At 39.5% G+C, this 16,183-nt stretch overlaps 1 protein-coding gene across 1 annotated transcript in view; it reads left to right on the top strand.

The window, feature by feature from the left end:
* The first annotated feature begins 4,118 nt into the window (after nt 1-4,118).
* BLOC1S5 (biogenesis of lysosomal organelles complex 1 subunit 5) overlaps nt 4,119-16,183 on the top strand; it is a 52,938-nt gene continuing 40,873 nt past the window's right edge. The window contains exons 1-2 of the mRNA XM_036767493.1: nt 4,119-4,355; nt 9,712-9,794. Coding sequence (XP_036623388.1) covers nt 4,226-4,355; nt 9,712-9,794 — 213 coding nt within the window. The 5' untranslated portion in view covers nt 4,119-4,225. The remainder of the gene's footprint in view (nt 4,356-9,711; nt 9,795-16,183) is intronic.

Below are 16,183 nucleotides of genomic sequence, written 5' to 3'. Positions count from 1 at the left end.
ACATCATAAGATCATAGATTTAGATAGAAGAGATTTAGAAGCTATTTAACCCAACCCTCTCATTTTACAGATGAAGAAACTAAGGCACAGAGAGGTTAAATGACTTGCCCAGGATCACACAGCTAAGACACATGTAGGAGGCTGGACTTAAACCTAGTTTGTCCTGACTCTGAGGCTAGTCTCTTTCACTCTACATTGTTTTTCTCTTGTAATAGCACAATATGATGATATTAACAAGTATACTGAATATAAAGAATATGTAGAATTATATGGAATATAGTATATGACAAAATCTAACAATATCTTTATGAAATAAATGCAAAGTGAAAAAACGAGAACCAGAAGAACAGAATATACACTATGACCATAACAGAACTTGTTGGCCTGTAAAGTCACTTCCAGCCCTAAATCTATGATTTCACAGATCCATTTAAGAAGAAAGTGAATGAGAATGAACAAGGAATCCCAATTGAAACCTGGAGTGACTAAAAAGTTATGATATCTGTTGAAATTCAATCAACTATACATAAATTCAATATAAATTTATATAATACATTAATATTTATTTGTAACCCAAGCTTTTCTGAGCATGCCCAGTTTGTCTAACATGTAGCTCACCATGTTGCCTACCATGTGGGTAGGGATAGCTTCTTTTGATCGGCTGCCTATGTCTTTAAAACTGGTGACACTGAGCTGTCATTATCCTTTCCACTGACCAGCTTGGATGCCATAAACTGAACTGTTGAGAAAGGAAGGAAAATCCTTCCCAGCTCCTTCTCTGCAATCCTGGCTCCAAGGAGTGGACCTGAGATCGCTTCTGTTCTGTATTGTTTATCCTCAGTTTCAAGTGTGGAAGGTGATATTCACTGGACCAGAGTTCAGGCCATAATGGCCTTGAAGTCAGGACTGCAAGTGAGACAGTGCAGCCAGTCTGGCATGGAAACTCTGAGAAATCAGAGTGTCTAGGACTAGAGTCTGTAGGAGGGTTTTGGACTATGAACCTAATACTCTTCCCCTCCCCAGGTGGTACAAAGGGAGAGGGGGATTATGCTTCACACAGGTTGGTAAGTTTGAAGTAAATGTTTCCTTTTTGAAAGGTTTTGTGGTACATATCTTTACATTACTATTATAAATGTTATATAAGTGTATTTTAAATTATTTTTATTTAAATATATGAATATTGTATTATATGATAAATATATACATTCAAAGAAATACACATTCATGAAATGTAACTAGTTGCAAAGTAAGTCTAATTGGTTGTATTGACATTTAATATTAATTTTATAAAGAATCATTTAAAGGGAGGGAATTAGGAGGGCCAGAGTTCTTAGGGAAGACAATTTTCGAAGTAGAAGTTGAACTGGGCCGTGAACTTTGGGTAGGTAGGATTTGGAATTGCTGAGAGAAAGAAGGACATTTCAAGCAGGGGTAAGGACAGCAACCAACGCAAGGAATCAGGAATGAGAATGGCATATTCCCAAGAATGAGGAGATTGTCTTGGCTAGAGTAGAGGATCCATATTAAAAGCAAGGGGAGATAAAGTTGGAGAGGTAGAATGGGAGCGGATAATGTTAGGTTTTGAAAATCAGAAAGAAGAGTTTTGAATTGACGTAATGTAACAGGGAGCCACTGTAGGTTTTTTCTAAATTAATTTTATTGATACTTTTTGTTTCTATATTACTTAAATTTTCACCTGCATCCATCCCCCTCCCTCAGAGCCCATTCATTATAACAATGATTTTTTTTAAAAGAGGAAGCAGAAAATTTATGCAGGGTTCCATACCTGTGGTTTATTCTCTACCCCCTCACTTCCATCCCCTACCCCCAGCTCTGCCACTGCAGTTTTAATGAGGCAGCATGGCATAGTTGATTAGCATGCTGTACTTGGTTGGAGAATTTGGTTCAAATCCTGCCTCTGACACTTAGTAATTGTGTGACCTTGAGCAAATCACTGTCCCTTAGTTCTTCATCTTTAAAATAAGAGAGTTGACTTCTGTCTCTAAATGTATGATCCTATGATGTAGGTAGTATTTTAGGAAGGCATTCTGACTCTAATGTGCTTGATAGTTTAATAGTAAGTAGGGACTGAAGGTCTGGAGGACTGGCCTCTGGAAGCCAGTTTCAACTTGAACAAACACTTATTAAGCACTTGTATGTGCAGAGAACCTTGCAAGGAACTGGGAGATAATACAAAGGTTGAGCAAGATACCATTGCAATCTACATGGAGTTGATAACAATATAGGGAGACACAACAAACACCCAAGTAACTAGGAGGTAGCAAGAATCCAGTCTTGAAGTGATGTTTACTTCAATTAGGGTTGCTACAATGGAAAGAGAAATGAAGGCATGATACAACACACATTTCAAATGAAGAATCAACAGTATCTGGTGACTGGATACAGTGGATTAAGGATTAAGGAGAGGAAGAAATCAAGGGTGTTGATGAAAAATATTGTATTCTGTGTTTGGGGCAAAAGGCTACCAGAGCCAATTTTTTAAAAAATTTAGTATTCTATATTTCCCCAGCAACATGTAAAAACAAGTTTTAACAATAATTTTTAAAACTTTGAGTTCCAAATTCTCTCTCTTCCTCCCTTCCTACCTCATCCTCTCATCAAGAAGGCAGGCAGTTTGATACAGATTATACATGTGTCGTCATGCAAAACATTTCCATATTAGTCATGTTGTGAAAGTAAAAATAGACCCCCCCCCAAAGAAAAATCCTCCAGAAAAATAAAGTAAAAAAAAAAGTATGTTTCAATTTGCATTCAGACACTGTCAGTTCTTTCTCTGGGCATGGATAATATTTTTCATCATAAGTCTCAGAGTTGTCTTGGATATTTATTAAACAACTTTTTAGCACAGGCACAAAGAGCTTACAGACCTAATAGGGAGAGACACCATGCAAACAACTCCATACAACAGGATAAAATAGAGATAATGTCAGAGGGAAGGCAGTAGTATTAAAGTGAATCAGGTAAGGCAGAAGGTAGATTTTAGCTGAAACTTGAAGGAAGCCAGGAAAGACAGGAGGCAGAAGTGAGAGCGGGGAACATTTCAGGCATGAGGAAGAGTCAATGAAAATGCCCAGACAGGAGATGGACTGTTCTTGTGTAAGAAATAGCAAGGAGGCCAAGGTGTAAGAAGACTGAAAAGGTAGGAAGGGGCCAGTTTATGAAAAGCTTCAAATCCCAAATACAGGATTTTATATTTGATTGTGGAGGTAACAGGGAGTGACTGGAGCAAGAAAATATGGTCAGAACTGTGCTTTAGGACAGTCATTTTGATAGCTGAGTGGAGGATGAACTAGCGAAAAAACAGACTTGTAGCAGACAGCCCAACAAGCAGGCTATTGCAATAGTCCAGCTGGGAGATGATGAAGGGCCTGCACCACGGTGCTGGCAGCGTCCGAGGAGAGAAAGAGGTATATATGTGATACATGGAGGACAACAGGACTTTGGAAATCTCTGGGGTATCTAATCTACTCGGTTTTGGAAAGCTCGCTCTGGGGCTCTGCTGTCTTGAGTGGTGAGTACAAACCCACTGTAACTAGAAGGTCTCAGACCTGACCATGTTTCATATCTGACGAGGTAGATGAGGTTCGGAGTTGGGCTATCTGGAAAGAATTCAGGGGGCAGAGGTTCTTCTATTCTATTGGGATCAGGAAGAGTTGGACATGAGCCTCACAACAACTCTGCGAGGTAGGTGCTATTATCATCCCCGTTTTACAGATAAGGAAAGTGAAGCACACACAGAGGTTAAGTGACTTGCCAGGGGTCACACAACTATTAAGCGTCTGAAGCCGCCTTTGAAATCAGAGATTTCAGACCCCAGCAAATCTGTTTCTCTCTTTCCTCTCGCTTTCTCTTTGTCTCTGTCTCTCCTCTCTGTGCTCCTGTCTTATCTCTCACAGTGTCAAAACTTCCTGATCTCACCGCCTTTCCCGGTTCCCCATCCCCATACACCGCCACCAAATTTATCTCCCGCCGCCCTTGCCCTAACTCATCATGGCAGCTTCGGCTTCACTGCTTCCGGTTCCCTCGAGGACCCGCTTGTTCCCTGCTGCGACCGCCTCCTGTTAGGCTTCAACCGGGCACGGGCGCCTAGGGATGACGCCACAGAAATAAATAAATAAATAGAAGCCAGCCTGAAGAGCCGGAGGTTTGAGAGAACCCTGGGCAAGCGCAGTGCGCCCGCTAGGAAGGTAGCGCCTTACTTAGTATGAGCGGCGGAGGGACCGAGACCCCTTCGGGGGGCGAAGCCGCCCCCACTCCCGCTTCCGTCCCGGTGGGAGGCAAGAAACGAGACTCGCAGGGACCAGCGAGCTCGCCAGTTCACGTCATTATCAAGGGTAAGGAGTTGTCAGGGCTCCCCTTCCCCACCTTCCACCTCTTTGGCTCCAGAGGACCAGGCCCGGCACCGAACCCCTACGGCCTCCCAGCTGTAGTGAGAGGAAAGCCGCTCCTCCCCACCCCCGACCCGGGTGCGGTCCCCCGCCCCACCCCCTCGGCTGCACCCCCCCACTCCCCGCCCTCATCCCCAAGAGCCCCGCCCTTCCACGTACCTCCCTAGGAGCTCGGCTTATGCGGGGCTTCGTTTTGTCTCTGCCCTGGTCCGAGGGTTGGAGGTGCCCGGGCCTGAGACATCCAGAAAGACATCTGCTTCCCCTCCCCTCCACGCTGCATCCACTTGCACTCTGCTTGCTGCACTAGGTAAACCACGATGATGATAATCCAGCATTCTCACTGTGCTAAAAGCTGGGGGTACCAGAAGGGCCAAAGACAGCCCCTGCTCTCCAGTTTTCAGGTTGACTAAGCGCTTTGCTTGTATTATCTCATTTTATCAATGGCCAAGCGCGCTTTCTCCCAGACGACAGTCCTTCTAGTTCTCACAACCCCAGCTCCTTGCCACCTTCCATGGGCTCATAGAGGTAGAGCTGGAAGGGGCCTCCGAAGCCTTCTAAAACGATTCTTTCCTTTTACAGTTGAGGAAACAGGGCTAGAGAGGGGAAGTGGTTTGCCCAAGGTGACACAGATAGTAAATATTAGAAGCCAGTTAGCCAACAAGCAATTTAGTGCTTACTGTGTGCCTGGTGTTGGGCTAAGGGATACAAAGAAAGACCCCCCCCCCCACACACACACACACACAACCCAGGGTTCCCGCCCTCAGGGACTTCACATTCAATGATTGATTAAATTTTAAAATATTGTTGTCTTATAATTCGATCCTCACATCTTGTGCTTACATGTCGCTCTAGTTGATTTTTGAATTTTGTAGTAATTTTCATCAGCTCCTATTGAGTGACTGAAAGAATGACATTTGAAGTGATAGCCTTGTTAAGATCATCCAACGAAAGTTTTGATACCTACAGGACAGTTTTGACATTCCACAAGAAAAGGTCAAATGGAAAGAGATCAGATGGTGGAAATGGCTGAGCAAGAGGACTTCTACCAATTCACTGATCTGAGAAGTGTCATCTATAAAATTAAAATGTACTCAAAATTCACAAAACAATAAATGTAAAATAGTTTTAAATAAACTTCATTCTTTTTTAAAGTTTGTACCGCTTACACCTCTGAAATTATGAAAGCTTAAAACTGCACTAAGACTTTTGGGAGACCATACAGTGTAAATGCATGGTGATCTCAGAGAACTCCCTCTGAGTAAATGGAAAAGGCTTCTTGCAAAAAGGGGGATTTGAACATAGTATTGAAAGAAACCAGGGAAAATAGGAGTTAGGAATGAGGAGGTACTGCCAATGAAAAGAATGAAATGTCTCCAGTGTAAGGAACAAGACCAGTATAGTTGGATTTTAAGAGTATATGGAGGAAAGTAAAGTGTAAGAAGATAACAATGGTAGGAAGGGTCCAGGTTTTGAAGGGCTTAATGAACAACACATATTTGATCCTGGAGGAAATAGGGAGCTCTTGGAAGTCGTTAAAAGATGTATTGGGTGCTGTGGTTAGAACTTTGCTGTAGGAAATCATTTTGTCAGTTGAATGGAGGATGGATTAGAATAGGAAGAAAGAAGGCAGGTAGACCAATTAGAGGATCATTGCAAAAGACCAGGTTAGAGGTGACAAAGCTTATAAAAGGACCGTGGTTTGTGAATAGAGAGAAAGGGACATGTGAGAGATGTGGTAAAGGCAGAAATGATTAAGATTTGCAATGTGGATCTATATGTAGGATAAATGTGAGTGAAAGGTTGAGTATGACAATGAGATTTTGAGCCTAGATGACAGGAAGATTGTGATGCCCTTGACAGTAATAGAGAAGTTGGCAGAAGGAGGGGAGAAAGCTAACGCATACAGTTAGTACATGTTGAATTTGCTTTGAATCCTGATCTTCTGACTCCATACCCACTGCCCTTTCCATTCTACAGCTCTGCCTTAATTCATATTCTCTATAGCTGCCAAATATTCCTAAAGCACGGGACTGACCATATCTCTTCTCTCCTGTTCAAGATGCTCTAGTGGTTTCCTGTTGTCTTTAGGATAAAATACAGTGTCTTCTGTTTGACCTTTTGTGTTGGTAAGCAAAATGGGCTCCTTAGCACTTAGTTCAACAAGTGCCCTTGAAGAGTTTGGCTTTTGTTTGCTTTGAGTAATTCAGTGTATTTCATTGAGTCTTACTAAGTGCTAAGCCCCAGGCCCAAACCCCTATTAGGTGTAAAACCTGTGTGGCTGTGGATTGGCAACTAAGGTGGGGCCCAAGGTGGGGCTAACTCCAGGGAGGGCCTAGTTTACATGTCTGGGACAGCAGAGGCTTTTAGACCATGTGGGTTAAAGTCGACCGGTTTGTGATGATTCTAGGTGTGACTCACCCCTGACCCTGAGAAAGATATAAAACCAAGGGTTGGCTGTCTCTTCTTTGGAGCTCTGTCCCGCAGCAGTGGTGGTGAGTGACTCTGGGCCAGCCCTTGTTATGAGCTCCCAGGCTGAACCTAGATGTTGGTAACTGTGAATTGTATTGGGTCTGTCTGTTGATGTTTGTAATTTGTTTGTATTTTGTTCTGAAGTTTGGGGTGCTGGCTTTTTCCCTGAACTAAGTGAATGATATTTGTATGCTGAATTAAAAGTAAGCTTGTCAACCCCTTCACCTTGCTTTCCTTAGTTAAGTAGATCAAAAGAACCTGTGCTGTTGGCAGCTTTCTGGGTGCTGGCTGTGGGTGGATCTTACACACCCACAGAAGCTGCTAGCCGGATTGTTGAAACACCTTTAAAGCTTTTCACAGTCTGACTCCAGTTTACCTCTCCAGGATGATTGTACGTTACTTCCTCCTCAGGTATCTTACGTTCTAGCCAGATTGGCAGCCAGCCTTACCATTTTTTCATAATTCTACATTTGTACAGGTTGGTCTTGTGTCTGCGCTATTCTCCCTCACTCCTGCCACTGGGAACCCCTCGAATAATTAAATTTGAGAATTACCAGAGGGGAAATAGAGAAGAGAATTGGGGAGGGGTGTGCCTCAGGGTATGAGCAGGCTCTAGCACCTTATGAGGAAAGTATAGCTGGTAAATGGAGGGCTACTTATTTAGTGAAAACAATTAGAGATAATCTGCTTGCTCCTATTAGTATCCCTGAAATCTCAGAAGAAATTGAGGAAGGCTTCCAGCATGTTAGGTGGATCTCCAGTGATGAATTTATGAATGGACATGGACCAAGTGCACAGGATAGGCAGGGATTGATGGCAAACCTACATGATCAGAGGGAGTATCCATATGAATGAGTTCACAGTTCTATAAGAGTATTAGAATATGTATTTATGGAAGACTAAAAATAAATGCCAGTGAACACAAAGAAGAGTTATTTCTGTGTGTCTTTGTTCCCATGGTTTAGGTAGTATGGTATAATGCAGAACATCCTGGACTTTAAGTCAGTAGAGATCTGGGTTTTGATCCCAGCTCTGACTTATATTAATTAAAGTTTCTTCTCTTGTAAAATGGGAATAATGTGCTTAAAGGGCTGTAAGGATCTATTCAGTTCAACAGCTATTTGTTGGGTGCCTAATATGTGCAAGGCAATGTAGTAGGTGTTGAGTATACAAAGAAGACAATGAAGCGGTCTTCTCTAAAGGTTTTTACACTATGCTGTAGTAGGGAGAGTACAAAACAAGGTATGTGGTATAAGTACAATGCCAGGTAACAAGTGAGGGGGCAAAGGAGATGTTTGAAGAGGGAGAGCATTTTAATAGGGGGTTCAGGAAAGACTTCAGGGAGGTAGTACCTGAACTGAGCTTTGAAAGAAAATAAGAAATGTAAAAGTTGGCAATGAGGTGGAAGTTTATGCCAGACATTGTGGATAATTATGTGAATGCAGGAAGGTAGAAGATAGCTTTTTGAGTTAGGAAATGTTATAAAAATTCATTTAACACTAGTTTTTTGGAATTTAAGGTGGGTAGAAAGAGATTATTATGAAAGGAAGTTGGAAAAGTAGGTTCAGCTAGATTGTAGAGGACTTTGATGCGAGGGTAATAACACATTTGTATTTCCTCCTAGAAGTGACTGGAAACCACTAAGGCTTTTTTTTTTTTTTAAGCAAGCCAGTGATGTGGTTGGACTTATGCCTTAGATAGAATATTTTGGCCACTGGGCACAAGATGGATTCTAAAGAACACTGATAACAGGAGAACCAATTGCTAAGATATTACAGTAGACTAGATGAGTGGCAATAAGTTTTTGAACTAGGAAATGGCATTTACAGTACTGTGAAGGTAGACTTGACAGGATTTGGTAACTGATTCAGAGGTGAAGGAGAGGGAAGAATAAAAATGACTGAAATTATGAACCTAAGTGACTGGGAGGATGTTGGTGTCTTGCATCAAAACAGGAAAATTGGAGGTTGGGCAGGTTTAGGGTAGATGATGGTAAATTCAGTTTTCGGAAGCTCTTGCCCTTTTTTGCATCCCCAGTGCTTAACACATTGCCTGGCATATAGTAAGTAATAAATGCTTTTTGAAAGACAGACTAGTGAGGAAATTGTAAACAAGTATAGATAAATCATTCTAAGGACTTATTTGTGAAACACATAGCACTGGTCAACACTTAACTGTGTTTAATAATTTAATTTCCCTAGAAATTCCAGGTTATACACCTTAGGTCTTATAATTGTTAAAAGTAAAAAAATTTACCATAGGTAAATTTCTAAACTGTAACTTTCTTGTACATGTAACTTTTCCTAAATCTTAGGGATTTTAGAAAAAATTTCAAACAAAAATTCTTGTGGTATTACTTCTAGCAAGGAATAGGATCATAGATTTAGAGCTAAGAAGGACTTAGGTGTCATCTAGTACAGAGATGTCAAACATATGACCCTTTAATTGCTGCTGCAACATTCAAATACAGCCAAACCAGATTAAAATAACATTTTAGCAAACATTTAACAAAATAAATTTATAATAAAATAAATTTAACAACGTAAATAAAAATACAGTAGAACATTGATAATGTTAATACTTGGTTTTTTAAAGTCAGTATTTGGCCCTAGGGCTGTTTCTATGTGAGTTTGGCCCCCTGATCTAGGCTAACTGTCTCATTTTCTAAATGAGGATACTGAAGCTCACAGGGCTCAAGTGATTTGACCAAAGTCATATTGATAATTACATGACAAAATTGAGGTTCGAATCCAAATTCTCTGACTCCTAATCTAGTGCTTTTTTCCATTGTTCACACATTACCAATAACCTGACTTTTATTTTGTCTTTATAGATCTGGGAGAGATTCATTCTAGACTATTAGATCATCGACCAATTATTCAAGGAGAAACACGTTACTTTGTGAAAGAATTTGAAGTGAGTATTTGTCTTTGAGGTATTTTGATTAAAAACACCCATTGCTGGTTAGAATTCTGAATTGGAGAGAAACTCCCTAAGTTTTAATTTCTCCTTACTCAGTTCTTATGTCCACAGCATGATAGAAAATCAAACTTTTAAGAATATAGACTAGGAGCACCTAGGTGGCGCAGTGAGTAGAGCACAGGCCCTGGAGTCAGGAGGACCTGAGTTCAAATGTGGCCTCAGACACTTGACACATGTACTAGCTATGTGACCTTGGGCACGTCACTTAACCCCAACTGCCCTGCCAAAAAAACAAAAAAAAGAATATAGAATAAATAGGTAAATAGTGTTTTAATACTTCAGAAGTATTATTTAAAGTATTTTTTTTAAAAAAAAATCTTATTTATACTAGAAAAAAGAATGGTGACATTTCCCAATCAGTACTCCTCCCTTCCTTTCCCTTCCTTCCAGAAACCCTGGGGTGAAAAGAAAAACAAACCAATACATTTACCATGGTCTACCATATGCTTCATGCCCTATTTGTAGTTTATATCTTCTCTGTGGAAAGGAGAAAAGTAAATTTCATCATCAACCATAAGGCAGAGTGGTGCTGTGGAAAGAATGCCATATACTTACAGTCACAGTCTTGAGGCTCTGAGTCTACGGTCTCCCACTTTTTAACTGCATGATCTTGGGCAGGTCACTTAACCTCTCTGGGCCTCAGTTTCCTCAAATGTAGAATGAGAATATTAGACTAGATGACCTTTATGTTTTCTTCCAGAGATGTTTGATCCTTTGATTCTCTTGATTAATTGGTCATTGAATTCATCTGAGGTTCTAATGGATTTTAGTGATTTCCTTTATATTGTTATGGTCAGTTTGTATATTTTTTTGGTTTTGCCAACTTTGACCTATGTCATATAAAGTCTTCCCAAGTTCATCTGAATTCTTATCCACTTCCTCCCTTTCAAGGGCTTACAGACTTATTTCAGTCACTGTAATGTTAAAAGACTTGCCCAATATCACCCAAGCAGTGTCAGAGATAGAATGTCTTCCTGACTGATGGTAACTCTCTGTTCACTGCCTTTTTCCATAGCAAAAGACTAAAAGCAAAACAAGTGCCCACGTGCTAGGAAATGACTGAACGGATTTTGGTATATGAATGTAACAGAGCATTCTTATATCATGTCTTACTTATTGCTCCCCCCCCCATTTTCTGTACCACAAAGGGTGTCAGTATGAACTTTTGTTACACACAAGACCTTTCTGTCACTGATCTCCTTGGAATATATATCTTGTGGGATCATTGAATCCAAACTTATGAACAATTTAATGACTATTGTTGCTTCTCACATAGTTCCCAAATCGTTTGGATCAATTCATATAGTGCCTGTCTTCCTATAGTCTCTCCAACATTGATTTTCTTTCTTTTTTAATCTGTTTTTCAATTTGCTGGGTGTAAGGTTGACTCTCAGAATTGTTTTAATCTGCGTTTCTTTTTAGTGATGTGGAACTTTTTTTTCATATTGGTGTTGATCATTTGCATTTCTTCTGAAGGGCTTTTTTTGGATCCTTTTATATTCCTTGTACATTTTCACTTTAAATGATAATTATTTAAAAGTATTATTTTCCTTCAACATTCTTCACTTTGAAGGATTATAACTTAAAACAATAGTTTCCAACATGTGGGTTGCAATTATTTCAAGAGGTCCGTTAATTCACATGTGCACTTATTGTTATTTGGTCATTATTTTCTTAGTCAGTGGATAGTAAGTAAACCTGCTACCATATGAAGAACCGTGAATTTTTTTGTTAAAAATGATCATTAGTCAAAAAAACCCCAAATCCTGATGTTTATATAATACTTTAGAGTTTACTAAGCACTTTACATATTTTTGTCTCACTTGAACTTCACAGTAACCCTGTGAGATGGTACTACTGGTACAGACTGCTTTTCTCATTTTATAAATAGAATATTGAGGCCCAGAGAGGTCAAGTGACTTGACTATAGACTCATAGAGAATGTATGATACGATTTGAATCCAGGTCTTCTTACTGTAAGTCCAACACTCTACTATGCCATACTGTCACTAGAAAAGCCTAGGAACCCATTGCCTTAAATATTAGGACATGATGTGGCTAGGTAGCAAAGTGGATTGAATGCCCGGCCTAGACACCAAAAGACCTGAATTCAAATCCAATCTCAGACATTTATTTACTAGCTGTGTGACTTTGGCCAAGTCACTTAACCCTGTTTGCCTCAGTTTCCTAGTCTGAAATAAACTGGAAAAGGAAATAGCAAACTACTCCAGTATCTGTGCCAGATTTGTTCATGAAAAGTTGGACATGACTGAAATGACTCAATAATAACAATACGTAAACCTATAAAATAGGCAGCTTCTCTCAACACTTGCTTAGAGCTCTCTCCTTCCTGATCTCTGCCTTCTGGTTTCCCTGCCAATCTCAGCTAAAAATCTCACCTTCTGCAAGAAGCTGTTCCATTCTTCCTTAGTCTTAGTGCCTCCTTTTTGAGGTTATCTATAGTTTAACCTGTATGTATCTTATTTGTACGTAGTAGTTTGAATGTTATGTCCCCTCTTAGATTGTGAGCTTCTTGAGAATAGGAACTGAGTTGTTTTTTTTTTTAACCTTTCTTTATATCCTCAGTGCTTTGAATAAGGATTGGTACACAGTAGGTACTTAATAAATGCTTATTGGCTGGTGTAAACAGTACTTAACAAATACTTATTGACTGGTGAAAATAAGTTTGTAGAGGGAATCCTTACTAAAGAGGATATACTTTTAACACTTAAGAAAGTATGTTCACAGTGGTAGTGGACATGTATGCCCTGGTTGAAGATCCATCAAAGGAAACTGAGATAAAAGAAGAACCAGGGGAGAGCAATGTCCCAAAAATCCTAGAGAGGAAAGGATATTGAGGAGAAGAAGGTAATCAACAGTGTCAAAGGCTGCAGAGTGGTCAAGAAGTATGGATTGAGTGAAGACCACCATGTCTGGTAATTAAAAGATCCTTGATCCCCCAGGAGAAAGCAATTTCAGACAAATGTTGAGAATGGAGACAAGATTGCAGAGAGTTTTAGAGAAAGTAAGAGGAAAGGAGGTGGAGGCATCAATTGCAGACAGCTTTCTCAAGTTTAACCACGAGGGGAAGACGCACATAGAAGGGGTTCCCTTGGCAAGGAGAAGGGCCACCTCTTCATGTGAGACAGGAATAAAGGAAGGAATGGTGGAGAAAGGTGTCTGAGTAATGTGAGTTGAGAAGAGGAAGCTCTTGGCAAATGCCCTCAATTTTTTTGGTAAAATATGAGGCAGAGTGGGGTGGGAGGGAGCCATGGGAGCCTCGAAAAGGAATGAAAAGGCTTGTAAAAACTGCCTTGGTGGAGTGAAGTTATTGCATGTGCATAAATGTAGTAAAATTGCATTTTTTTAAAAAAATTGGGATTTTCAAAATTTCAAACTAGCCTTTGCTGTGAATTATTACAAATTTCTTCTCCCATCTGACTCAACTGTGTTTTCTGTTTTTCTTCTGTTAGGAAAATAATATAGAAGTTCTTATGGAACCTTAGGGTTTATGTGTAACTTTAGAGAACTTTGATCCTAGTCTAGTCTCTGATATACTTCATTAAAATTTGTGGGGCTTTTGTACAGAGATGCTTGAGGCTGAAGAACATTATTCTTCATGATTGCAATCACTGTTGTGTCATTTTAACTAATTTTAAAAGTGTAATACACCAACCAAGCAGTCCATGTGATCCATGGTTTATGGACAGGTCAAATTGATGGTTAAGTATGTAGATATAGTTGTCATTTTTTCTATTTATATGTCAACATTTCTAATAGAAATTAATAGAAGGAAGTTTATACCACATGGTGGCAGTATTTACTAGAGAATTGGAAGGGTTCTGCTATGCTTTTGTGTTCCCTACTTTTAAAAATGATCAGCCTTTCTCGTGGCTAAATGTATGTTTATTCACATTGGTTCTATTAGAAATTATCAACAGAGTTTTAGAACTTCTTAGCATTTTGTGGTGAACATTCTTCTAATTAATCTTTATCTAGTATCATTCAGTAAAAGTGAAACATAAAGCCTTGTTTTTCTGTGGCTTCATCCTCCAACATCTGAGGAGATTTCATTTTATCCTTTCTTATACACAACTAAGGAGGAACCTATTTATTAATCAATGAAGCAATCAGAAACATAGCCCCACCCTGAAAGCACTGTTCTAAGTGCTAAAAGGTATATACATGAAGTTCCTATTGGACTCATACCATTGTTCTAGCTGTTTAAAAAAGTGAAAATACTACAACTGAGGGAGAAAAACGGTCATTCTAATATTCAGATAAGTATGATCATTTCAAGTTTGGGGAGGGTTATTGATGAGTTAGGAGTGTAGATTTGCTTGATCAAGGAAAACTTTCCTGGAAAAGGACTTTACCTTGAAATTCAAAAGGTAGGAAAAATGAAGCAAGGACATAAAAGTCTGTAGTCTAGACAGGACTGTGTTCACAGTTGTAACCTTCTATTTCTAGTGCCCAGTGAAAAAATTGGCTTGCTAGAGTAAAATATTATGTTATCTATTTGATTGCTTCGATGCCAGGTAGGTGGATACATAATAGATTTCGTTTCTGTCTAGTTGGCTAATACTTGACAGAAGGAAAACTTTAAATCATTTAGATCAGTTTTCACACCCTCTTCATAGTACCTTCAAGAATACAAAGAACTGGGATTGCCGTAATAACTTTGTAGAAGTAACTTGTTACTTGTTAGGTTAATAGGAAATCAGTTTAATCTTCCTATTTAAATTCTTGGCATATGATCTGTATACAAGTGACAGGCATTATGGTGTAGTGGCTAGAGAGCTGATTTGTAATCAGAAAATCTAGGGTTGGAAGTCCTGTATCTGATACATACTTGTGATTGTGGAAAAGTCACTTTAACTTCTCAGTGACTCCAGGCAACTCTGTAAAACCATAAGTTGGTTTTGAGATATTATCAACCTGCATCTGTAGAGGGATTTTTCTATACATGCAGTGATGAAACTGTAAGTATGGACCAAAAGAAATCTGCATATGAACTTCATTTTTTAGAGGTATTTTTGTGGAACTATTTTAGTTCAAGTTCTTTTCTAAAAAATACCAACATTAACACATTCAATAATAAAAATATGCAAGCTGTACATATAAACATACTTATGCCAGATTTTAAGCTTCTTGAGTAATCAACATGTATTTATTAAAAGCCTGCTGTGTACCAGGCATTGTGCCAGGCACTGGGAATAAATGACAAAAATGAAATGGTCCTTCCCCTTTAAGTATCCTCCATTCTAAAGAGGTTAACATTTACAAGTGCATTCAAAATTCTGTACAAACAAGTTAATTTTCAGGAAGGAACTAGTAGCTAGGAACAATCAAGGAAGACCTCATTTAGAAATTGGTGTTTGAGCTAAGCTCTGAAGGAAACTAGGGATTCCAAAGAGGCATAGATAAGGAGGGAGTGCATTCCAGGCATGGTGAAGAGCCTGATCAAAGGCCTGGACATGGCGAAGAGAGAGAGAGAGGAGAGGAGGCCACATTGACCAGGCCATACGTATGTAGGGGGAAGTAGTCATTGAGGCTGGAAAAACAGGTTTAAGCCTGACTGAAAAGAGCTTTAAATGCCAAATAGGGAAGTTGTTTTTGATCTTAGAGGCCATAGGTAATGAATGTATAAAAACATTTAGTAAGCATTTAATATGTACCTGGCACTGGGAAAACAAAGAAATAAGATTGACCTTGCACTCAAGTAGTTTACGCTTAATCACAGAAGACAGCATGTATAGGGAAGTAATGTCCAGGGAAGGGAGTTTTGATTTGGGGATTCACTTGGGCAGTGAGTGGGGCTATAAGGCAGGCAATTGACACTCACCCCTTTCAGGAGTAGTAGTACTCTTGATTTGAATACTGTATCCAGAGGGAAAGGTTGAAAGTAGAGGATGAAATTGAGCGTGCTCACATGTGCAAGCAAGCAGATGGCAAGATGACCTGGGTGGATGATTGGATGGTATGTGAAGATGAAACATGATCAAGGGCTTGGGGCTACCTAGGTGTAGTGGGCTAAAAAGACTAGGTTGCACTCATTCTGAGCCACTGGAGTTTATTGAGTGGGGGGGGTGACATGAAGTGGAACTATATCCTCTTTCATCTTTGTATTTATGTATGGAATACATGTATGTATGTATATAAGTAGGTATATATATATAGACAGAGGGCACAGGGTGAGTTGAATATGAAGGGATGATATCTAAAAAAATAAAATCAAATTAAGGGATGAGAGAGGAATATATTGAGACAGGGAGAAAGGGAGAGAGAGAATGGGGTAAATTATATTATCTGGCAAAAAAAAG

Source organism: Trichosurus vulpecula, chromosome 1 (assembly GCF_011100635.1).
Source record: "Trichosurus vulpecula isolate mTriVul1 chromosome 1, mTriVul1.pri, whole genome shotgun sequence".
Classification (NCBI taxonomy): Eukaryota; Metazoa; Chordata; class Mammalia; order Diprotodontia; family Phalangeridae; genus Trichosurus; species Trichosurus vulpecula.
Note: the sequence above shows the minus strand (reverse complement) of the source record. Positions and strands in the feature narration are given on the sequence as shown.